We start from the raw sequence: 25,386 nt of genomic DNA, 5'->3' as shown, positions 1-25,386 counted from the left end.
GAAACCACAAAGCCTCTCAATAGTTTATAAACTTGTACCTACAGATGTCCAACCCCAACTCTTGGGTTTACAAATGCAGAAATAACATTGATAGTTTATAAAAAAATTTTTTACTGCTCCCAGTATTATTGGAGGTTTATGTGTTTCTATTACAACCTTCAGTCATTCGCTCACACTGGATTCACTAAGTATAATTAGAAATTGAATAACTGTATAAAGAAAAAAAAAACTGCTGCTTTTTTCACTCATGAATGTATCCAGGCCTGACACTCAGTAGCTTAAGGCAATTCTAGCTCTCTAATTTCTTTGCTGATTCATCTCAAGAAACAGGAGAACCAGTTTAAAAGGTCGCAAGCAGAAAGTATCAATCCTGTTGACTTGAAAATAAAACAGAAGGTTATGTTTATTAGGCAAAACAAAACAAAAGCTAATAAACAAAGAACTGTATCTACAGTGTGGATTCAGAAAATCCTGTTCCTAAATTTGGGAAGCTCTGGCATCCCTGCACACACTGATGCAGTGTAACAGCACTGAGTTAATTCCAGCAGGAACTGGAATGCTGCAAACAGGAATTGCAATTATGAACCACCAGAGCTTCAGGCTTTAATTGCTGACAGCATTTGGAAGGACTGACATGAAATTATACCTCATGTTCTCCTTTCTCAGCAAAAACACTTCAAATAGAGTTCTCACTTCAGTTCCAGTCTCCAATACATGGACCATGAAACTGCAGAAAAAGAGCAAAATGAGCCAGGCTGGAAGATTTTCTGTGACCATCAGGAAGCTCTCAGCACCCATGATGGGAAGGAGGAAGAGCCTCCAGCCTTCCCTGGCCACCAGCACTGCAAAGGTGAAAAGCAGGTGAAAAGGGGGAAGCAAGTGTTGAATAAAACTGAGAAATGCTTCAGTTTCCTAAGGCCCCATTGAACCTTCCAGGCTACAGCAATATTCTGTATTTACCCACCATCTGTATTTTATCTCCTTCCTTTCCTCTATCTCTCACACTCATACAGAGTCAAGACAAATATTTTTAATTTTCCTAGCTCATTAAAAAACAAAACCTAGGCCTTGGCTCTTGTGGTCCATCTCTTTCCCCAAATTAAAAACAGTCCATCAGTTCCACATGCGCTCCTCTAAGTCTTCCCTTGTGCTGAACAGCACGAGATAAAATCCAAAGGGATCTTTCCCTAAATCTTTTAGTATTCAGAAGTTTCCAGAAGGCTCCCCTTGAAGACAGTTTCCTATTAGAAAGGGGACAGGGTTTTACTCTAAGCACAAAAGTTCTGAAACAGAAAATATTTAGTAGCGATGAGTCATTTTTTACTTTTGGCTATTTTGCATGTCTGTTTCTTCATTTCTGACCTGTATATCCTATATTTTCCATCTGTTCAAACCACAGTTTCCAGTCCACTGGAGCAAAAGCAATGGTAAAAGCATTTTGCCAGCAGCCCTTGGCCTCACTTCATGAATACTGCTCCAAATCTTGCTTCCACTCAAGGCAGACCTTCAAAAAATAATGGACTGGTTCAAAATAAAAATTAGTACAATTTTTCTCATATCAGAGAGAAGATCAGAATGAGATCAGATAGATGGAGAACATGTTATGGAGGGATCAACACAGAAACCACAACTCTGACCAAAAAAACCCAACCAAAACACCCTGAGAGAGGCTGCAAGCAGAACAAAGACAGGAAGGGCTCTCTAGAAGCATAGTTAAAGGAAATTATAACTACTCTGACACCACAGCACATTACAGCCTGAAAGCCAGGTACTCCCAGAAAAGCAGGTCAAGAGAAATCAAAGCTCAAGAAAGCAACAGCAAGTTGTTACAAAAGTTTGTTTTCAAAAGGTAAGACCAAAGTGCTGGTTTTAAGACAAGAATGCCACGCTTTTCATTTTGAACTGATATTCACTCCCTATTTTTAGCTTATTTTTTGTTTTATGATACCTTAGATCTCAGAGTAAAAAGCTACAATTCAAACACATCTTTTCCTTTTTGTTCCAGAAAATTTATTTTAGAAGCATTCCTTTAAAAGTTCAGGTGCTGAGTTTTCATCCTAATTTAAACAAAACAAGGTTTTTGAAGATTTTATACACCTATATGTAACATAATTATCATGGCTGTAACCAGCTCCACTTTTAATGGATTACAGCTCATGGAAACAGGTGCTTTGAAGTGAGAACTCTAAGACTCTACACTTACAGAGTGAAAACAATAAACATTTTTTACCTTGTTTTTAATGTTTATATTTAAACCTATTTTCAAATGTAGTAGAAGTTTCCATGTCTGCTGATGTGATCCCTTTTAAGTCAGAGACTAAAGATAAAGACATCCCTGACCACTTGCTATGAGGAACTTGGATTGTCTGGCTTGAATCAGCACTCAGGAAATTTTAAATCCTAGATTGACTCAGAAGGTGAGAGACTGATATGGTGAGGAGAGGTGTTTGTCCTCCACCCAATGAAAAAGAAATAATTGCCCTTGAGTAAGCAACCAACTGCTCTGGTGGTTCACTTTATACACCACACACCTATACAAAGGGAAAATGTCCTGATTTTAGGGCAAACCACCTTCCCCAGAAACCCCCCACAAATCTCCCAGCGGGAACAGGAAAAAAAAAATTCCTGGGCTGAGCTCTTACTTGTGAGGCCAGCTGTGCAAAACCTGAGTTACTCCTCACGCCAGGCCAAGGCAGCCAGGTGAGCTCATGAACATTCCCTTTACGATTTCAGCCCTGGAATGGGAGATGTGGAAAGGAGCTTCATCTCAATCACAGCAGGGTGTGACGTCCTGGGCAGCTCCAAAGCATGGCCAGTGCTCAGCACAGCTGTTTCTGAACACAGTTCCCAGGCTGTGGTATTTGTACAAGAGGGGAGTTCACTGCTCCCTCCTATGATGCACCTGCTCTGCCAGAGGAACATTTCGGGAGCTCTGGCAACACCCACCATTTCTAGGACAAACACCTGAGACAAACCAGTCTCATCCCCAGAAGCCAGAGTGTGACATTTACCTTCAGCTCAGGAAGGGGTGGCACAAGTCATTGGTAAGGGATAAAAAATGGAATAATCTCTGCAAATACAGATTTCCCACACATCAGCCACACAGCCCTCACTCACAGTGCTGGAACACAGGGGCAAGCTTGGAAAGAAAAAAGAACAACTGAGTAGAGCCCAGACACCTGCTGGGTGCCCAGCCCAGTCCTTGCTGGTCTGCCTTGCTGGTCTGCCTTGCTGGTTTATACTGGTGGTGACAAGGAGCTGCCCCTGGAACACCCCCTGCCTGGACAGCGAGGTGACCCCACGTGGCACTTGATGTCACATTCAAACATCAAGCACCACCCCTCAGGCAGTTTCTTACTTTCAGAAATTGTGTTGGTAGATCAATAATACTTAGGAACCTCAAACATCCTATAATACAGAACTGGCTCACAACAAGCTGGGGAGAGATACTGAAACACATGAATCCTACTTAAATGCCCAATTCTTACTCATTTCCTGTAAATAACTCTGCGGATTTAAGCTTCATTAATCTCAACATGAGTCCATCGAGAGATTAGGAGAACTGCAAACTCCAGCTCTCAAGAATTTAGATGTTATCTCTTAATACATAGATATGTCCCAGCTCTACCATTTCAATTTTTGTAGCATTCCTCAAAGGACAACTTCAGGAAAAGGCCTCTCTCTCCAAGAGACCACATCTCAGACAATTCGTACAACATCAGACTGAACAACACGAGAAACGGTGAGTCAACCAAGCTATACAATTTTCAGAGAGCAGCAATTGATGGACTGTTAGGCAATTTACACAGAGCAAGTGACTCCCAAGAGCAGAGAAACAAAAAGTAAGGTACCAAAGAAACAGAAAGCAGCCTTACCTCAGCGTGAACTGATCTTCTGTCGAGTTCTTAGCAACAGAGACAAGGAAAGTCAGAATGTCTCCTTGCTTGACGGTCTTTGGTGCATACTGGATGACAATATTGTTATCCAACCTCATTTCAGTTAAAGAAGGGGCAGCACGTGTCTGGTAAAGGAAAACACTTCCAATCCTCTGCAGGGGCGGTCCCGACTCATCGATGTCATTGCGCCCCGAGCGGATCCCGTTGCTTTTCCTGACGTCCTCCTTGGCGCACTCCCCTCTCTCATCCCCTGCCTGGATGGAGTAGTACAGCTCCACGGGGCTCCCTTCGGACCTGTCCATCTGCCTCTTCCTGCCCGTGAGCACGGTGGGGGGGTTGAACCAGCTGGGCAGCAGCTCCAGCTGTGCCACGCACAGCCCCAGGTCCCCCCGGAGCCGGCAGCTGCCGCGCACCTCGCGCGTCTCGCGGAAGGCGAACACGCGCAGGCAGGGCAGCCGCTCCACGGGGCTGTACTCGTCCCAGTCCCTGCCCACGATGTAGAACAGCACCTGCACCCTGGGCTTGCTCAGGTAGATCTTGGTGCTCAGGATGTAGGCCTGAAGCTTCCAGTCAAAGGAGAACTTGTTCGTAGAGCCAAAGGGGTTTGAAGACAGCATTAAGTCCTGGGGCACTGCTTGTTCCACAGAGAAGGGGCCGTAGCTGGCGTTTAACACGGGCGGGCTCTTGGATTTGTAGATCAGAAAGGATTCCACCCGGGACTGCAGGCTGGAGTTCCTCATAATGTCCTGGTTGGCTTCCTTAAGAAAGAAGGAAACATCTGCATTGTGGATGCGATAGGTCACGGGCAGGTAAGTGGGCAGCAAGGAAAATCTCTGTATGCTCTCCAGGATCCCTCGGCTCTCGGTCACTGTTGGAAGGAAAGGAGAGTTTCAAAGATCACATCTTCGACTCATACTCAGATACAACCTCGCTGACTTTACTGAGGGGCTGGACAGTGCTGCAGCTGGGACTGGGGGCAACAAACCTCATCAGTGCATGCAGAGGTGGCCCAGCAGATGATGATTTTTACAGCTTGGAAAACAATGGTTTACGATACTTTCTGCATGACAGTCAGATTAAAACAAGTAGCTTGTGGAGGTTCACACATGCCAAAGGTCACACCTCCACTTGCAATAAACTTTTATCATCAGAGACAAAATGACCCAGTCAGCATCTGCAACCCCAGACCACTGCACAGGCACATTTAAAAATTCTGATCATTACGGCAAGCTCCACCTGGGCAGGAATCCAGTGCAACAATTTTACATTGAATGCTGCAAATGGACCACCCAGAGTTCACACCAACCTTCTCAGCACTCTCAAGCAATACATAGACTCTAAATTGTTTCCTGCACAAGGCTGAATTTCACTTTAAAAATATTTAGCACAATAGCCATGTACACAGCAGCTCCTTTACATCCCTCTGGTGATGATTTCAAGAGGAGCTGTACCCAATTTATAGTCCTTTCTATTTCACTTTATCCATGAACAGAGGGTTTTTTCTGTGAATCACCATCAGCACTCCTTGTCACCTAACCCTCCACTGTCCCCTCATCCAGCTGCATTACCTGGAGGCTGTACATCACTGCACACAAAGAACATTTCCAGTGGCACTAAGTCTCTCCCACTGCAGGGCTCATGTTTTAACTGTGCCAGCCAGAAATTACCTGAGGCAGGCTGTCATGCTGAAGAACAAGCTCTGCATCCTTTCTAGGAACTGGCAGCCCCAAAGAACAAACACAGAAACTTAAGAAGTACAGATGCAAATACAGTATCACTTTCCTGTTTGAACAGCTGACCTTTGTGCTCACATCTTCTACCCTAATTATGAAATAAATTGCCTTTTTTTCCCCCCACAGCAAATTCAAATCCTTACCCTTACTCAGAAAGGGGACAAAGGCTTACCACAGATGGCATTCAAAGACAACCCAGTTCCTCAAGCTCTAATTCACAAATGCTTTTAGTTGTCTTTATCTTTTTGTTTAGCATCTGACCTAAATATTTATTTGCCCACGGGTACCGTGGTGGCCTAAACTGATGCCAGTTACTCCCATTCAGGTGCTGCAATCCACTCTGTCCAGCCTCAGACAAGCCACTTTTCCTGTGCTGCTGTTCTATACCCAAAAAATCAAGGGTATTACTGTTTCTTTTCCTTTACCCTTTTTGTCTGTAGACTGCAAACATAACAGACTTTTCTTAGTATTTATGCAGGAACAGCACCTAAAATCCCAAAGCTGTGATCTTGGTTAGGGTCTCCAGGCCCTAACACAATGCAAAACAATAAAGTGAAGTTTAAAAAAGGGGGCAAAAGACTTTTCTAGATGTAAAAGCAAAAATATATTACTTGTTGAAAGAAGATAATCCATAAAATCACCTAAAACCCAGCAACAAACCAAAACTAACCCTAGATAAGGGTGGGCATCACTCAGCAGGAACCGATCTCAGTGTAAAAGAGGACAGAAGAAAAGCTTACACGAGAGTTTCAGAGCATCACAAAATCCTTCTCTACAGCTCGAGAAAGAGGAATTCCTCTTCCAATAAACAACTGCAATAAAACCTTACATTAGAAAACTTAATTAACCTCCACTGAAACCCCAAAGAACTGGAAATAAAGTCTATCTGAAGGAGCAGGAAACTGGCCCCAGCACACATCAACATTGAGACTGTAAACTGCAAAGGCACTGAAAGCCTGAAATCCTGTGCTCCCCCAGAGGTGGCAAATTCATCTGAAATCCAAAACGAAGCTCATTTTTAATCAAGAGTAAATTGCAGAGCTTTCTCACACACACAAATACCCTCCATTTTAGCCTTAGTCTTTTGAGCATTCAGCTCCCACTTTCTCTAGATGCTCACTGAGAGCAAATGAAGTTTCTCAAGACCTTTTTCGGGATAGTCCTCCAGCAGAGGTTTGTGCCAGCCCCTCTGGCTCTGCTGGTAGCAAGCTGCAAGGCTGGAGCCCTGCTCAGCTCACCCAGCCCACAGCATCCTTCCCCATCTAATGCCCCATTTATAAATTCCACACTCATTTCATTCTCCTCCCAACATCCTGGCAAAGCACAGCAAGGCATCAAAAAAGCACCTTGGTGAGAGGAAAAAAAAAACCTCTCGAGTATTCAATTTTTAATTCTCTTTATTTTGATGGCAGCTCCTCCTTTGTGTTCCACAGGGAAAAGTACATTATTTTTATATTAAAATTAACATAGTGTTTCACCTCATTATTTTTTAATCATTTATTTTATTGCTTATTTATCTGAGGGATTAAAAACCTTCCCCATCTCCACAAGACAATGTTCCTCAGATTTTGTAAATCAATGACTCTTCAGAACAGGAGAGCAACACAAATGGGAAAAAATAAAAGAGAAAGTGAAATGCCTGTGAAAATAGGAAACAACCTCACAGCTGGAAAAAGGTGCACTGGTTTTAAATTTCTGGGCAGTGCCAAACTGCTCCCCTCACTGGTGTCCTTCCCCCAGCACCAGCTGGGAATGTGCACTGAATTTGAACTGGTTTGTGCTGGAAGCTGACTGCAGCTTTCCAAACAGCCAAAGGCCAAAAATCCAAACAACTTTAAACTTTTTATCTGGGGAGAGTTATAATCAGCACAAACAACAACAACAACAAGTCTCAAAAACAACACTGAGCTCTGCTGTACCATCTGGATTTTGACCGTGAAAGTTTATTAAGGATTCTGAAGGATAGGAAATTAAAAACAAAAACAACTATCAGCATCCTTAATTACAACCATGACTATTTTTGTAAGAATTATGCATGTTTTTACAAAGGCAGAACTGCAGAAGATTACCATTTTGTGTGGTATTGAGTGAGGCTCAGCAGAAAAGTGGTGTTTTAAAGATTTAAATTATATCATCTATCCTAAATATTACATTCTATCCATACTGTCATAATCAAAGTTGCACTGGAATAACCCACCTGAGTAATTAAGGTAAGAGTGACACAGTGACGTCAAACAAAACAAAGGAGGGGAAACTGAAGTGCTCTTGAGGAAACAGCATCAAGACAAAAAATGAACGAGTTCCAGAAGTGCAGTTTATCTTTACTGCACCACTATGCCTGAAAACGCCTCCACATGGAGACCTTGGCAGCAGAATAAGCAGCACTTTCAGGAGATGCTCCCCAGCAGTGTGAAGGGAACCAAGAAAACCTGATTTTGATGCCAGGAGCAATTATTCCCCAGCCCCTTGCAGCAATGACTGTGTCTGACCCCTCATGCTGTAAGGTCGGTTGAGGATTTCAGTCCGTGGCCACCTGAGATCTTGTCACAGGATGGTTTTACCCCCTCTCTCCTTAGTAACCCTCCCTCTGCCTGACAGTGTTTTTTAAAAAAACATTTGTCTTTGATGGAAGACGCAAACAGTTCGTAGGTCAGGAAATGGGAAAGCCTCTGAGACCAAGGCAGCACGTTCACTTTGCTCCTGCGCAGCCAAAGCCTGCGCATGAACCCTCAACATGAGCTGCATTCACCTGCCAGAGCCATACTGCTCCCTCGTTAAGGCGTTAATTTTGTACTGCTCCCTCTTTAAGGCGTTAATTTTGTACTGCTCCCTGGCTAAAACCCCCATCTTTCTTTCCTGAGTATCGTGGAGCAGCAGCTTTCAGTCAGTGACAAAACCTCCTCATGGCTCAGTTTTACTGCAAAGTTATTGACCGTGGCTTCAGAAAATTGAAGGAATCTGCCAGACCACTAACTCCATTCTGTACTGCCAGATCCTTGGGATTTCAGCACTCACAGTTACTTTCTTTTTAAAACAGTTCAATCCACAGTCATCCAGCATTCATGGGATATAAAACTCTTCCAATCAATTATATAATGCTACTATTAAAAAAAGTAAATTGTCTTTTTCTTGTAGATTGAAGGGAACAACTTCTTAGGGGAATTTTCCTCCCAGCTGCTGGCTCAGGCTGGAAATGCAATAGATGGAATTTGTTGCTATATCTTGGGGATTGAGATAAGTGCTTCTTTTCAGCAGGCCAGAAATTTTACCTTTTTCATTCATTTCAGCTGCTCTCCTTGAATCTTTTGAACACTTCTGCTCTTCTAGGTTTGCTGTGAATTGAAATAATTTCAGCAAAAATATCTAGAAAAAGAAATCTGCTGGCATGATATATTTTCAGCTCTGGAACGCAATGTCACGGGAGAGGTCTGTTCCCATGAAACTTCACACTTACTTCTGAAAAATTCAGATACTTCAGCTTTAACCTAGTTAAGTGGCTGAATCTGCTAATGCTCAAAAGGGAGGCATTTGAAAGCCAGGCTATAAGCAGAGCGAGTCCCTTCCCCAGGTGTAGCTAGGGCAGTTTTTAACAGAGTGATGATCTGCTCTGCCACTCAGTCACTTACAGCAGACAGGGAGCATTCAGACTGTGCTATGTGAAGATCTGATGGGATCATTTCCATCCTGGAGGGTTTGTATGCTGCTTGTCCTGTTCCTTCCTCAGGCTCCAGCATCCTGCACAGCCCATAAACACAAATAAAGCAAACTAGAGCTTCCCAAGGATGACTCCCTGTGCTCCTCCTTTTGCCAGCTTCAGCTTCCTCAGAGCCATCAGCACTGCACTTTTAAACTGGATTGAGGCTGGCTTTGCTTCACTGCCAGCAGCTTCCTGACACAGTGGTAAGACATAAGGGGAGGCTGAGGACTGCACCAGTCAGATTTTCCTCTAGACTTCCACTACTTCGCCATATAAAATAAAAAAAAAAAGAAAAACCCACAAGAAATAAACAAAACCCAGCCAACCCCAACACCCATCACAAAAAGATGAGAGGAAGGTGAGCCATCCATCTCCAGCAAGTGCTTTTCCCAATCCCAATGAGCATTTCCTTCTGAGTGCACTATTGTATTTAAAATCTCCAGTGATCCCATTATCCCCTACACAGCTGTGCAACACAAGGCAATTGATCACTATCAATTAACTGTCACTGCTCATGCTGGAGCACTGATTTCCCGTCATTCTTCACCTGCTTGCATGGAAGAAGAAAATCAGCATAATCAGAAATTAAGGAATCCAGCCTATCTGCAGCTAGAACCCCAATCTTTACTCCCTGTGCTGTCACACCATTAAAGAATGGTTCCCAAAAAATCCTCCTGCTTTTGGTAAGCAGCAGCATTCTAAAGGCCAAGTACCCAGAGAGCAGCGACAAGGCCAAATTGATGTGTCACAAAGAAGAAAGCAAAAATAGAACCCTGCAACCCAAGAGTCATGCATTCCTCTGTAACAAATTAAAAAGAAAAATGGCTTCAAGGCCCAAAATCACCAGTTTCTTTTTAAGTCCTCTCCTTATTAGCATTTCAGACTGCTCTGCCTGCTTCACTTTGTAACATTCCCTGTGACCGTTTCATCCTTGGGAAATGATCATTCTTCTCCAAGAGCAGTGCTGTTCCCAGCCTGCCAACTTCCCCCAGTTATTACAACTCTCATCCCAGCCTGCACGTCCCTGCAGACCTTGTTAGAAAGTCAGGGAAAGATGGTTTGGACATCAAGGGGGTTAGGGGGTACAGACCACACAGAAAAGCCTCCTGGTGAAAAGGTGATTCCTCATTGGTGGTAAGAGAATTTTAAACAAGTTGGAATATTTTAAAGAGTGCAACATGCACTTAACAACAGCAGATGCTGAATAAAGCAAATTAAATTCCACCAAGATGCAGACAAATCACCTGCACCACATTTTCAAATCATTCTTTTTGTGAAAACTATCAAGCATCACTACTACAGCGAACAACCAAGAATCTGTAAGTGTTGAGTCAGGCAAAGAAGGAAATGCTCTGAGCCAAGATGCTTAAACCTCGTGAGGCTCTCCTGATCAGACAGACAAGTCCATTATTGATGTGTTTAAACACACTGCCTGCCCAGCAAAGCACTGAGCCACTGCTCCAAACATTCAGGAGAAAGCTCTCTGCAAAGGGAGCTCCTGCTCCACCAGAGGCAGAACCAGCGCCACAAAACAATCCCTTAGCATGAAGCGCTCTCTGATGCTTCCAAGGCAGGGAAGTAAACCCAAACCAAAATGAATGCACCATTTTCACAAGCCTGACCATCAGCAGCTCCTGGTGGGCTGCCTGAACGCCAATCCTGGAAGTTTAACTCAACACCAAAGGATTTCCAGGCGTGCAGTGAGAGCAGGCACTGATCCCGGCGTGCTGAGCACAGCCCCCAGGATCACTGCAGGTCACTGCCGCTCCTCCTGCACCTCCCAGCCCTGCCCTGCTGCCCAGGGGCTCACCTGCTGCAGACACAGGCTGAGCTCCAGCTGCCTTCACAGGCCTGAGCAACCGGCAGGTAAAGCCTTTCTGACAACAGCACTGAGCTCTGATGACACAATATTTTCTTTCAATATCCCATTTCACTAAAGTTTGAAGAAACTTTTGTAAATTAATCACTGATATTAGAACAGATGACACCTGATCATTCATTAGGAGATGAACAATCCTGAAGTAGTTGTATTATTCACACTGACAGATAAAGAAATCATTTAAATAAAAGGGCCTCAGAGGAACACATACCCCTTTATATTATCAAGTGATACAAAAATGATCAAAGATCAGATAAAAAAGGCAAGCTCCCACCTGAAAAGGCAGCAAAGCAATAATTACAGGGAGAAGTACTTAGATAAAAGGATATGGCACTGTTTCACAAAATGATGTCAGCCTGAACATGAAAGGGCAAAGCAGTGATGGGCGCCACAAAGTTTACAGTGAGAAAAATCAGAAGAAAAAAAAAAAAGCAAACAACAAAGAAACCAAACTCACAGGCACAGTAACTGCTGGGGGATGATGGGGAACAAGAGAATGACTCTGACAGCCCAGGCACAGAGCATCAGTGAGCACAGGGCTGTCCCCAGCCCACCGGCAGCAGGTGAGTGGGGGAGGTACCAGACGGGCGAGATCCATCATCCCTGGGTGTGACAGAGCTCCGCTCTCCCCCTCACCTGCTGACACACCCAGTGCTGGCCTCCTGCAGTCCTGGGGCAGGAATTTAACAAACCTGGGAGAAGGATGCAGTGCAAGAAGCACCAGCACAGGAGAGATCCACTTCAAGCTCAAGAACTCTCAGCAAAAGGACAGAGATGAGAGCTGCTGTGTCCAACAGACTGAAATACTCCAGGCTCGCAAGAGCAAAGCTTTGTGTCTCCACTTCTGCCCTGACCCTCCACTTACAGCTCTGCTTGCAGAGAAAGCAATAAATGAAGATCTCAAAGATTTAAAGAACAAAACAAAAGTCAAACACACAAGCAAAAAAACCACCCCCCCCAAACAAAAAACAAAACAAAACAAAACAAAAAAAAAACCACACCCCAACACCCACCAAAAAACAACCCACAAAATTAGAAAGCTGAAATACTTGCCAGGAATATCTTGACTAAAACACAGTTTCTTAATGTGCTTATGTTTGGGAACCAATGGAAAGAAGAGGAAGGCTGAGTGACAGGGGAATGGAGAATGACAGGAGTCCAACATCAGCTGTCCAATTCCTCATGACAGAGACAAACATAGGCCTGGCAGGGAACAGCCTTACACTGTTTATCACTCTCCTCACACAATCAGAAGCTGATCAGATCCTGCCCCACGTGTCTGCAAAGCTCCCTCTTCATTTCCTGCAGGGATCCCAGGGCTGTGCAGAGGCTACAGTTCTGCTACCAGGCCATTATTGATTGGAGGAAAAAAGAATTCTAAGCACTAAATGAACACCTGAGTCAGCAAAGAGCAGCTCCTGAGCTGACCCCGCCTAGGACACCCCTGTCTATGCACCCTAATCCAACCCCACTGCTTTGGGAACTGCAGCACAGAGTGCTTGTGGCTGCTGGCTGAGCATTCTTCCCCACCAGAGTACAGGGGGTTTTTTTTCTTAATTAATTTTAATTTTATTAATCCATATCATGACTACATCTTGCTGCAGGCTCCATGCCTAATACTGAATTCATACAACCAACAATTACAATATTGATCTTCAATGGCTACATTCACTAACAAGATAAAAAGAAGTAAGAAAATCTTTTAAAGTCTTATTTAAATAACACCACAGTGCTAGGATATGCAGTAAATATCCAGGAGTTTTGATAAACCCAGCAACATTTCACTAAATACATTATTATCACCCATTTTACATTCAATAATAAAAGTGCAGCTTCAAAATACTTGGGTGTGTTCTCAGAAAGAACTGAAGATAGAAATGGGCACCTGTTCAAGTACCCTTCTACCTGAAAAGTTTGGAAATCAGAGCACACCAGAGAAGACAAATACATCCAAACAGGTGGGGGTTTTTTGCAGGACAGCTCCTCCTGGAGAGTGTGGAGGATGTTTGATACTCAGCAGCAACAGGGACTGCAGGGGAGCTGTGCAAGAACCACCGGGAGCTCACGGTTATTTTCCCCTACCCTGCAATTAGCTTGGATACTTATAAAATCCCTGCTCCTTGGAAGTGAATAGTTTGGCATTCTAGTCCCACTGAGCAGCTTTCAACAGGAGCTTCCGGAAGCAGTGGTGAAAAACACACAATAGAAAGCTCAGAAAAAATTAGGGTACGTTTAAAACAAATTACAGACACGCTTTCTGCCAAGCTGCTCTTCACCCTTGCAGAAATCCCTGTCCCAGCCAGCTCTCAAAGGCTGGTTCTCTCACATTCCAACCAGTTATCCTCACCCATGGCTCGGGGAGTATTTGCATGTGTGAGTCCACGTGCACGTCTGAAACAGTTCAATTCACATTTCCTGTCGCTGTTTGTGTAGCTGAGTGCAAATCCTGCTCCAAGCAAACATATTAAGTTGTATGAATTAAATCTGCACCAAACTGATTCTGCAGTTGTGTAATTGACTGGGGCTTCACATCACTGCTTGTAAATAAGAGATGAAAAGCTGAGGTTCTCTAATTGAATGTCTCCAGAATAAAGAGCGGTGCCTGCCAGGTGGAGCAAGACAGACGCTGGGATTCGTGTGCGAGGCATTTCCCCATCTCAGTTCCTCTTGGAACCTGCACTGGCCACTGCAGCTTGTTCAGCAGGGTTAATTTACACAACCGCTGCTGCACTTTCAGATATTCCACTCCAAGGCTGTGTGAATAACTGATTTTTCAGCTGCCAAGCTGAACTAATCAAAACCTAAAAACAATTCTCTCAGGTCAATCCAAAGTGAAATACCTTTCAGCACCCCAGCACTACAAAAGGGAATGAAAAACTCCTAATAAAACCATAGGAAAGGATAACATTACCCTTTAAAAAATGAAAAAACCCTCCCCCCAACAAAAAAAAAAAAAAAAAACAAACCACAAAAACACCACCACAAAGTTAAAGGCTCCAACCTTTCTTCTCAAGTTCCAGCTTACTTTTTGAAAATTACTTTCTCACGAAAGCTACTCCACATCTCCATTTTAATCCACAGCCTTTCTACTACACTGGCATGTGTAAGAGCTACTGGATTTTTTTTTTTAATTTAGTATATTCATAATAAAGGCAGTTCCTTTAAAGCTTGGCACTGCTTCCCTGTGAACGGCTGTTCTGAACATACCAGCTACCTCTCATTGTCCCAGCTGGATAAAATCAAATCACTGGATAAATGGAATAAACAGTTGAGCAAATATTCCAATGTCTAGTTATCATAATCTACAAATCACTACCAACTGTTGTTTTATTACATAACAAAGAAGGATTAAACCTGTATTTGGAAGACAACAAATATATAATTAAGACCAAACAGAAAAGTACTGATTACTTAACCTAATTTACATGACTATCTCTTGTTTTACAAATTAAGATAAGCTTCTTTACATATCCATGCACACAGTCTGCAAGTACTTCAGATCCCTTTCCCCATCCCTGAAAAATGGGTTGACTTGATGGAACAAATCACAGAATGTACAGACATTTACTGCCTGGCACTTTAGGAAATACCCAGGAATAAATCAACCAAGACAAACCACTAAACGTGAAGGAAAGCAAAAGCATTAAAATGACATATTAAAAGCGTTCTGCCAAATTACATATGGTTCACAGAGGTGCCACATAAAATTTAAGACTGGAGCGCTTTAAATTGTACACATAGCAAGGAGCATTACTGATCCCCCGGTCACTGAAAGCGAGGAACGCCTCGCTTGCGAAGGAAGTTGGGTGCCTGACTGCTCCGCCTGAAGGAGGCAGACGGAGCAGGTCCACTGCAGGACCTGGGGAGGAAACACCTGTGATAGGTGAAGAGTCCCGCAGTAATATACAGAAAGAGGAGGAACGCTCCAGTGCAGAGGCTCCTGAGATGAAGGGCACACGGTGCCCGTGAGAACTCCCCGTGCCAGCCCTGTGTGCTGGTGAAGCCGCAGAGGGGGTGCTCAGGGTGGGGGGACACACCCAGTGCTGTCTCTCCCTTACTGAACACAGCCTCAACTGTTGCTGTTTCACACCCGCAGTACTGCTGAGATTCTGTCAGCGTTTCCCTGCCTGCTGCTGCCCCGCGTCACCCAAAAATCTGCTCCCACCTGGTGCTGTGAGCGCATCGGGATTGCAGCTCGATGCTGGAGCAGAGCTGAGCCTGTGCCCAGCAGCACTGCCTCCCTCCTGCTCCATGCAGGCACCCCAAAACCCGGCTGAAACAAACCCCTCTGTCCCAGGGGCATGAGGAGCTCAGGCCCTTTACCTGCACTGCATCCCAAACCTGTGTGAAACAAACCCCTCTGTCCCAGGGGCATGAGGAGCTCAGACCCTTTACCTGCACTGCATCCCAAACCTGTGTGAAACAAACCCCTCTGTCCCAGGGGCATGAGGAGCTCAGACCCTTTACCTGCACTGCATCCCAAACCTGTGTGAAACAAACCCCTCTGTCCCAGGGGCATGAGGAGCTCAGACCCTTTACCGGCCCGGAGTTTGCACGGAGAGAGGGCAGTTGTTTTCCTGCTCTGTAAAAGGGAGGGGGTGCTGGCTCAGGGGAGCACACTGCGGTTGAGGTTAGGAACAGGCAATCTCAGTGGCTGGGGAAGCCAAGGCAGCGCTGCGGGGCCGCTCGCACACCCCAGAGCAGCGGAGCCCCGCAGGACCCGTGGCCCCCGGCTCCCCACGGCGTGCTCAAAGGCCACACGCTGACATTTCCCGAGTGTTACGAGTCATTGTGTTCCCCGCTATGTGCCATCCTTACGAGTCATTGTGTTCCCCGCTATGTGCCATCCTTACGAGTCATTGTGTTCCCCGCTATGTGCCATCCCTGCTCAAGCGCACTCCCTTCAGCCGCTAGGCTCAAGGCAACAAATTACTCCTCGTGAGCGCACCGGAGCTGGGAACTGCTCCGGAGACTGGAAACAAGGCAGGGCAGCTCCGCAGAAATAACGCGGGGTAGAAAGGGGTGACGCATAAAACCAACAACACACAGGAAACACCAGACTAAAAGAGAAACTGCATCCTTACTTTCTTTAGAAACAGGATCTGCAGGCTTTGTGCAACACACTGTCCTTCCAAAACTGTACCAGCTCAGGGAAGCGAGCAGGAGCTGCTCTTTAAATGAAGGGAGTGAGGGAGGCACTTTTAATTACGAGGCACACCTGGGGATGGTTTGGCTCATTGCATGACTTAGCAAAACCCCACAGCTCCTCCGAGTTAAATCAGTTTGTGAGAGCCTTCTACAGCTTTTATGCTCTTCAGTACACAGAACGGCACTTCTCCAGCAGTGCTTCTCCTGACATCGCTGCATGACCTGAGTTATTCATGGGGAAATTTCACTGGGACACCTCCAGCAGCCCTGAGCAGCCACAAAGTCCACGAGTCACTTGGCCAAGTTCTTCTGGAAGCATTTTAAGAGTCTTATCAGGGAAGAGTTAAGAGTTGCAGGGGGTTTATTGCTTTTTTAATATTTTGATTGAAGGAAGAATTGCAGAAAGGTTGTTGTCTGAAAATTTCTGCAGCTGCAATTAGAGAGTGTTCCAAATGTGTTGCCAATTAGCTTAATTGGTGTGCAGGCTGATTGAGACCTGAGCAGGAAAGGTTCCTTATTACTTAAGAGGGGGGAAAGAAAGAAGCAAAGACCAAAACTTCTCATAAACTTGCTAAGAGGAGGACCAGAGGAAGTACTTGACTTCATGAGCTCACGATGCAGTAACAGCTCTCCAAGTATAGAGAATGAGCCCTTTGAAGATTGGTTTCAGGTGTAGCTCGCTAAATCCCAGACTGAGTGCTAGACTAATTACGATGTTCAGCTGTCTCTGTGATTTCATTAGATCAGTCTGAAGATGGAATGTGGTCCAGTTGGTGTTAGCTGAAGCTCTGCTCCGAACTGTGAAGGTGTTCAGCTCCGTAAGGACAGATGAGGAGCTGCAGTACCAGGCACAGTTTGCCTTCCAGCAGTCCAGGACCACAGGAGCTCTAACAGTGCCCTGTGCTTGTTAATGCTGGAGTGACAGGCAATTAAAAGGCTCTGCTGAGGTAGAGGAGAAGCTTTTCTCCTGCCTTTGAAACAAATTTCATAGGTTCACCAACAAGGCAAACATCAGACACGTTTGTCCCTGCAGTGAGCAGTGCAGATGTGCTGAGCGCCTGCTCCTGGGGTGTGCAGACACAAATCCACACAGACACTCCCACCCCACACCTGCTAACCCACAGAACCCAATCACTGCGCACACCACCCCAGGATTCTGCACAGAAAACAAAATCCAAGCCTGCTGCCGTAATTCTGTCCTACCTACGTGAACAGCAAATCTGCTTTTTGTCAGAATAGCGCTGAAAGTAAAGCAAAGCACAATTCCTTTAATTGTACAGCTTTTGAGGCTCCGTGTCCTGCCTGGGACTTCAGTAACAAGAAATTTCAGTGCCATGCAACTTGGCTGTGGTTAAATTATTCCAAGAAAGTCAAGAGTGAATCCACTAAACAAAGGCTTAGTTGGCATAAGGGAAGCTCAAAATCAGACAAGCAGAACGTTAGAGCTGACAGGGCTCCATGGTCATACTCAATTTCTCTGCATCTTAAACGACTGTTTAATTTGTTCTGGTTTAAGTGCAGCTCCAAACAAAGGAATTCTTCTAGGACTGCCCATGATTGATCTTAGCTTCTCAAGAGAATATGAGAGATTTAATCTCAAACCAAATCTGCTTTTTTTTAATCTCAAACCTTGAACCATGGCCAAGCACAGTCAAGATCCAGAAACAACCCCCTCTCTTCTTCAGCCCTAACTGGGGTGGTCTCTTGGCATTAGTATTTCACATTCATATGAAGTCAGTGAACTAACAGGAAACGATGTCTGAAGACCAAGAACCAAATCAAAGTACAAACCATAAGGACTTTGTCTCGTGGGTAGTGCCGGTTGACCAAAACACAGCTCAGTTCACATCACTGCCTCGAGTAGCAAAGATTTTCAGTCTTTATAGTGCAGCTCAAGTAGGTCATTGTGGTTCCATGCTGAGGTCAGGCTCAAGTAAAGCTTGTGTGAGGGCTAAGCCAGCGCAGAGGTCACGTACACCCCACACGAGCACCACAGTGCTCACCTGACACAGGTGTGCAAATGGTGCTGTCAGAGGCACAGCAGCACCCTTCTGTCTGCCAGTAACACCGAAAGGAGAAGAGCCAAAGGAGGTAAATGTATTACAATTAGGTGAAATAATAATAAATGTCCTCCTTATATTATTTTAATACTTTTCTCAAAACTTTGCATCACCCAATTCAGCCAGACATTTCAGGAGGCTGCTGGAATTTTGACTGTTCTCGAAGAGCTACTTTCCTGATCAAGGTGTGAGCATTAACTGGTAACTACTCCCATTCATATGAATAATGTCCATTTTACAGTTTCAGCTGCAGTGCAACACCCAGTTTGAACTGCTGCCTGTGCAAAGAGTAGATTCAGCCCATCTCATTTATGTGCTTATCTAAACTGGAGGCAGCCACGCAATATAATTTAGTGTATACAGCACTTTGCTAATAGAGAAACTGTGCACTGAGTAGCTTTTATTCAGAAGGTTTCTTTAGCTTGGAATCCAAGCACTTAATACAGCAGAAGAATTTCATTTTCTGGGGCATGGTTTCTCACTGACACAGGTGCTCTTATGGCAGAATTTACAGAGTCCATTATCTTCTCAAATAGGAAACACCAGAAGTGATCATGCAAGAAAAGACATTATAAAAGACTTCACTTAATCTGAGATTTGTGGGACTTGGGCTCCAGTTTAAACATCAAAAGCCAAGTTCAAAGTCCTGCTGCAGGAGGATGTGCAGATGATGGTGTGTAACTCCAGGAGCTGCCCTGCCCACCTGCACAAAGCCTGACTGGAATTCTTACACACTCCTTACACAGCACCGTTTATCTTGCTTAGTGTCTCTGAGTAATGGAGAGGACACGGACAATGACAGACCACGGAGATTCACGGCCTGAGGAGGGAGGAAAGAACAAGCAACAACTTCTCATCTGGCACTGGCAGCGTGGCAGGGGACTGAGTAATCCCTGGGAGTGAGTAAACCCTGGGAATGAGTAAACCCTGGGAGTGAGTAAACCCCAGGAATGAGTAAACCCTGGAAGTAAGTAAACCATGGTAATGAGTAAACCCCAGGAGTGAGTAAACCCTGGGAATGAGTAAACCCCAGGAATGAGTAAACCCTGGGAGTGAGTAAACCCCGGTAATGAGTAAACCTCGGGAATGAGTAAACCCTGGGAATGAGTAAACCCTGGGAATGCCTGGCTGTGCTGTGCCATGCTGTGCTGGAGGGATGGGGAGCACACACGCCCGAGGCTGGAGGGGCAGGCTTGACCTGCAATCATCTTGTGAGCACTGTACTGGAGAGGGAACTCCCAGAACCCCTGCTTTGGGAGGAGATGCTGCTTGAGAAGGAAGAGACCGGTCTCTCCTGATTTCTTCACAGTTCAGTGGTGTTCTGCTCTCTTTTGGGCACTGGGAACCTTTCCACCTGGAGCACAGGGGTGAAGAGTGCCAGTCTGACGCAAGCCCAGGAGCACGCGTGTCACGAGCAATCAACGCAAACTCCTCCGTGACAAGCTCAGCAATGGCTTTCACCTTTGGAACAGGAGCATGAGTCAGGGCTCTCTGTGAGACATTCCTCAGGAGGCCTTCAGTCATCACTGGGATGTGCCTGTTCCTGAACAGTTCAAGGCTGTCACTTCCCATCTGCTGTTTTATGATGGGAAGAGTTATCAGGACACAAACGATGCAAACTGAGGCGCAGACTCTGTGTAAAGGACGTACAACCTGAAGGAGTTCCAGTTCATGATGTTGGGGCTCACGTTAATAAATGACAGCAAGGTAAAAGATGGCTGAATTTCATTGCATTAAAAGGTGGGATTCAGGCCAAACTGACCCAAGAAACAACAGGATAAGGAAAAAGCTTTAACTGAGGTTTCTTCCGTTAACAAAGGGCTACCAAGGCCAGGTTGGACAGGGCTCTGGTACAGTGGAAGGTTCCCTGTCTATGGCTGGGAGTTGGAACTGGCTGATCTCTAAGCTCCCTCCCAACCCAGACTGTCCCACGGTTCTGTGACACCACGATGCGATGGGCACCCAGGGTAAGCCATGGTCCATGCCAGCTGCACAAATCTGCACACGATGGTGCCATACAGACCATTTCCAAGCACACCCAGCAACAGACCCGAGAGAAACACCCAGGTCTAGAAAGGAACGCTTCAATCCAAAGCTAAGCTCGCTGTTAAAGCCCTCATTGGAAGCATCCTTGCAACAGCAGATTCAGAGATGAAAACAGCAGCAGCCGGGGCGTTAACGAGGCGCTAAGCAAAGATGCTCCTGGATGCTGGTGAATGCCAGCCTGGCTGGGGACACTGTCCCTGGCTGCTTGAAACAGGACAAATTACTCTGCTGGCTGTGTGCAGTGCTTAGGAAGTTTGAGTCCCCGTCACAGATTCTGCTGTTGCTAGCACTCTGCCGTGGAAACCGGGGCTAATTAACACAGAAGGCAAGAGCTGGATCATATTTAAAGATGTACAGGTAGATAAATATACTTTCTACCTGCTGGATAGATTCAGGAGATGAAAAGGATAAAACCCAGCAGAAGCCAGCATGCAGTGGCACTCTGTCAAAGGTGCTCTGAGTTCATTATCACCTCCAAAGGACAGTTCTCCCCGGTGCTCCAGCCATGAACATAGCACAGGGAGATTTCAAAGCAGGTTACATAAAACCTTTTCCTGGCAAAGATCCACAGTTTTATGCTCTGAACCATCTTTTATGTTATGTTTGGTTTCATTGTTCCATTCTGATTCCAACAATACCATGGATAATAAATGAGTATGTTTCACAACTTGGTAAGATAGCCAAAATGCCACTACCTACCTAATGAGCCTTATAATTGAGTTGTAATGAATTTTATGTAGTGCTGTGTAACTTGATGCAAGAGACACTGGGAAGATATTTAAGAGGGAAGAATTCTAATACAGTTTTCAAAAGAAGGGATAAAAATAATCACTAGTTTACTCACACAGTTGTTACTCCTGACAATTTAAGCCAATGAGATTACTCATGTGAGTAAATCTGTCACAGGAATAAGGCTGCAGAAACAAGCCCTGGGATGTAAAGGTGATGATGTTTAGAAGGCTTTTCTTTATGCAGTATCCAGCTAAAACTGTGCAATGCATTCCTGTGAAGAAATGGTTTGACAGAACATGAAAGCCTGCGAGTTCTGAAGAAGTTAATACCTGCTTTTAAAAATATTTTATACTGATCATGATTCAAGCATAAAAGCCAAGAAGTCTCTATTCTTTTGCTTGTTTTGTCTTTCTATTTGATGAATATTACCTTATTCAGATATCAACTGAAAAAGCAATTAAAAATGAAATTAGGTCAATAAAATCAAAGACATACTTTCAGATCTCCTAACTTGCTGACAAACTTTTTAAAAAGTGGAATAGATGACAACTAGCAAAATAACATGCTTTCACACAAAACAGTCCTTGAAGCAAAACACAGGAAATTCAAACACCTGACAGCACTTGCGTGAGTTTCCAGAACATTCTGAAGTACATGCAAGATTAAATACAAATAGAAAGAAACAAAAACCCTCCTGTTTTTCATGATGTTTTGCCCAAGAAGTACATAAAGCCATTTGCCAAAACAAATGGTCTGAAGCCAAGATTTTCAGCTTCTAAACCCCCACAGCTAGAGACACATCTGCAGGAAAACAGCTTGTATTTGAAACGTTTCAAAAATGTTTGAAAGCTTTGAGCTTTCTGTGTAATGTTTCTTGCATTAAAAGGTTGGTACAAGACCTGGACAGAACCCATTGCACTTCACAGGCATTTGCATCAATATCTGCATCAATATCTTATCTGGGTTTACACTGCCGTGGGAATTTCATGTTATCAAATGATTTCAAAGAAACTCTGGGTGCAACTTCATTTTATCCAACCATATGTGGTGTTGACACATGCCATCAAAAGAACACAGTCTGATCCAAATCTCCACACAGCCAATTACACTGTGCTCCAAAGGCCTTCATCATCCTCAGATCAGCTTATTTGTCCAGACTTTGGGCCATGACACCAGCCCAGGCACCACCTGACTGCCATAGCAGCACTCTGGATATTCTCTTTTTCCAGAGGCGTTCCTCACAATCCCAAAGCTCTGCTGGGTCAGAACCAGAGAGGCAAACCCAGCTCTCAGCTCTGCTGGGATTCCATCTGAAATAAAGGCTTTTTGTGTGGCTTTGTCTAAGGAATGATTTGAGCCTTACTACCAGGAGCCTCATTTTATAAAAGCAAAATATTCCAATAATCAAGTGAAACACAGCTCCTGAGTATCCCAGCACACTGGGAGATGAAATCCCACATCTTCCCAGTGCCACTACCTGCTCTGTTATCAGGAGGTTCCATTCCTGCAGTTTATGAATACAACACCACTGCCTTTACTCAGCTCTCCTATTTTTTTATGAGCCTGATGCTCGTGCAACCTGGCAGCTTTTTAGCTCAATCATATAAATGTCTTAATACCCTGCATTGATCTGGAATCAACACAGTTGCCAACACGTGGATAAAAAGCATCTAGAGAATTTGTTGGTTGTTATTTCAAGCTGTTTATTATTCCTGGAGGACTCATATGAACACTCAGAACTATCATGCCTGCATTAATACTGCTCCCCTGCACCTCTGGGTACAGTAACACTGTACATTAAAGATGCTTTAGAAAATTGTTTGCGAGTTGATATTGCACTGGGATTACTCTGTACAGGCTGCAGCTTTCACTAAATAAATACTGGAGAAGGGCTGGCTGTGAAGGCAGGCAGTTTGGACTCCTCAGCTGGCCTTTGGAACACGGTCAGGAATAAAATCAAAGCACTGATATTTACCAAGTTGATTTCAAACCTTGGATTTGGCAGGCCTGTGATGAACAGAGACTCAGGGTACATTTGTAATGCCATGCTTGCAGACTGGCACTGGAAAACAATCCTTCACAAGCGATGGAGGAGCATTTTGAGAGCTGCTCTTGTTGCACATAGGGAAGCAGAGATCCCCATTTTATCACAATGGTGCAGTTTGACAAAGAACTATGAAAAAAGCTACCACAAAGAAAGAGAGGAAAATGAGATGCAAACATCAGAGGACAGTGGGAGAGAGAGCATCTGAAAACTCGTTACTGAACTACTCCATCAGCCGCTGCTACACGAGTAGGCTCAAGCCATGCAATCATGCACTAAGAAAAATCCTATTAAGTGAAACAGGTTCTGTTGCCATTAGGAAAAACAAGAGCAAAGGTGGGAGCAGAAGTGAATCAAAAGGTCCAAATGCAGATGTACAAATCTGCAATAATTCCATTATTACCACTGAAAATCATACCATGCTGAAATGTGGCTGTAAGGCAAATCTATTAAAAGAGATTTTCGAGACAAATCAGCACCATCATAAAACGGCCTGCATTCTGTACAGAAGTATTGAGTACTACACAAACTTGAATAAGCACTGCTTTACAGCTCTGCTGATGGGTATTTATATGATGGATATAAATTTCCACAAGAGACCTGACTGAGCACAATCAGCTCCCCTTGGTCAAGTGAGTGTTCACCCCAGCCCTCTGTCTCAAAAGACTCCCACTCGTTCAGGGTGAACATCAGGAGGAATTTCTTTAGTGTCAGGGCTGGAGTGGAGACCCCATCCCTGGGGTGTTAGACCAGGACATGGCACTGGGAGTTGTGCTTCAGCTGACCTGGTGGTGTGATTAACTGAAACGCAAATATTCAGAACTGAGCTCACGTGCCAATCCCAGAATATTTCATTCAAAGTTTTCTGACTGCCCAGATCAGAGTTTTTTACTATAATCCATTACACTGTTGCTTAATTTCTATATCCATCCCATCTCCGTATTACATTATATATGCATGAACTCACATAGTAAGTAAAGGGTATATCTACATATCTATCTAGACCATTATTAATCATATGAGAGGGAAAATGAAAATGATTTGCCAGATGTTATTAAAATGTTCAAGTCATTTTATCCCCTAGCACAGAATAAAAATGTTACTATGTGATTGTTAATGTACAGTAGAAGGGAAATTTCTGCTTCACATACAGAAAATATTGTAGCTCCAAGCCCTTAGAAATTCAGTTTGCCAATAAAAATGTTGGAGAACTGAATATTAAGGGTCACATCCAGCATTTCTTCCATATTTCACCTGACCAGGTTTATTAACAGGAAAACTCAGTGCCTTAAGGGAGCAGATGGAGTAAAGAACACAGCAATGATCTGGTACAATAGTGTCACTGCAGAATTACAACACTTAACATCAGGCATTTCAAAGGCTGTGGCAGGAGCAGTTTTCTCTGAAATCACCAAGTTTTAGATCCAGTGCTACGATCAGGAGGCAAAGCAGGCACCTGTGTTATAAGCCAGGTATGGAGTGTGGTAATTCCTGGGTTTACAGTAGATCTCTGTCTAATGCAAGGGTCAAATCTTACTTGACTTTGTTTCCAAGGAGAGTTCTGAGTGCCCGTCAATCCATCTGCCCTGGAAGCAAGCCTGGAGCCTGGAGAAGTTTTCCACAGAGGTGTCTGGAGGAGTGGTTCTGTGTTAGCTGTCGCTTCCTGGCCATAGATTACATTTTAAAAATCTCCAGTGTATCTGTTTGACAACAGCTTTCCCATTCCCCATTCACAGCTGGATGTTTTACACCCCTAATACAGATGACATCCATGCATTTTACATTTCAGTCTGCTGTTGGAGAGAGTCCTCAGCAAGGGACAATCAAATTAGCTTCAACTGTCTGCAGGACCTACTGCAGAGAAGCTGTAAAAGAAATCAGTAATTTCAACCTCAGTACAGACGTACATCATCACCGTGCTCCAGAAACCCAAAGAGAGACATACCAAAAAATGAATGAAAAATAGGCATGTAAATGAAAAGAAGCTTTTATTCTCCCCCCTCCACAAGGGATGATATTTTTGCATTTATTTATAGTACTTAGAGAGCTGAAGTCACAACTGGGTTAGTAATAAATTGAATGAAAAAATTCTGGGAAGCCAAGGTACGGCCTCCAGGAAGCATGAGGGAAAACAGGCTGCAGAATGACACC

General features: G+C 44.4%; 1 protein-coding gene across 4 annotated transcripts in view; it reads right to left on the bottom strand.

Annotated features, from left to right (window-relative positions):
* The window catches only part of TMEM132D (transmembrane protein 132D), a 199,281-nt gene that overhangs the window by 148,305 nt on the left and 25,590 nt on the right, over positions 1 to 25,386 (bottom strand). For 3 of the 4 annotated variants that reach the window (XM_040080591.2, XM_040080594.2, XM_040080593.2), the window contains exon 2: positions 3,876 to 4,764. In XM_040080591.2, the coding sequence (XP_039936525.1) occupies positions 3,876 to 4,764 (889 nt within the window). Of the gene's footprint in view, positions 1 to 3,875; positions 4,765 to 16,289; positions 16,367 to 25,386 lie in introns of those variants that run through there. The other variant, XM_040080592.2, reaches the window with a different exon arrangement.

Source organism: Hirundo rustica, chromosome 17 (assembly GCF_015227805.2).
Source record: "Hirundo rustica isolate bHirRus1 chromosome 17, bHirRus1.pri.v3, whole genome shotgun sequence".
NCBI classification, from domain to species: Eukaryota; Metazoa; Chordata; class Aves; order Passeriformes; family Hirundinidae; genus Hirundo; species Hirundo rustica.
Note: the sequence above shows the minus strand (reverse complement) of the source record. Positions and strands in the feature narration are given on the sequence as shown.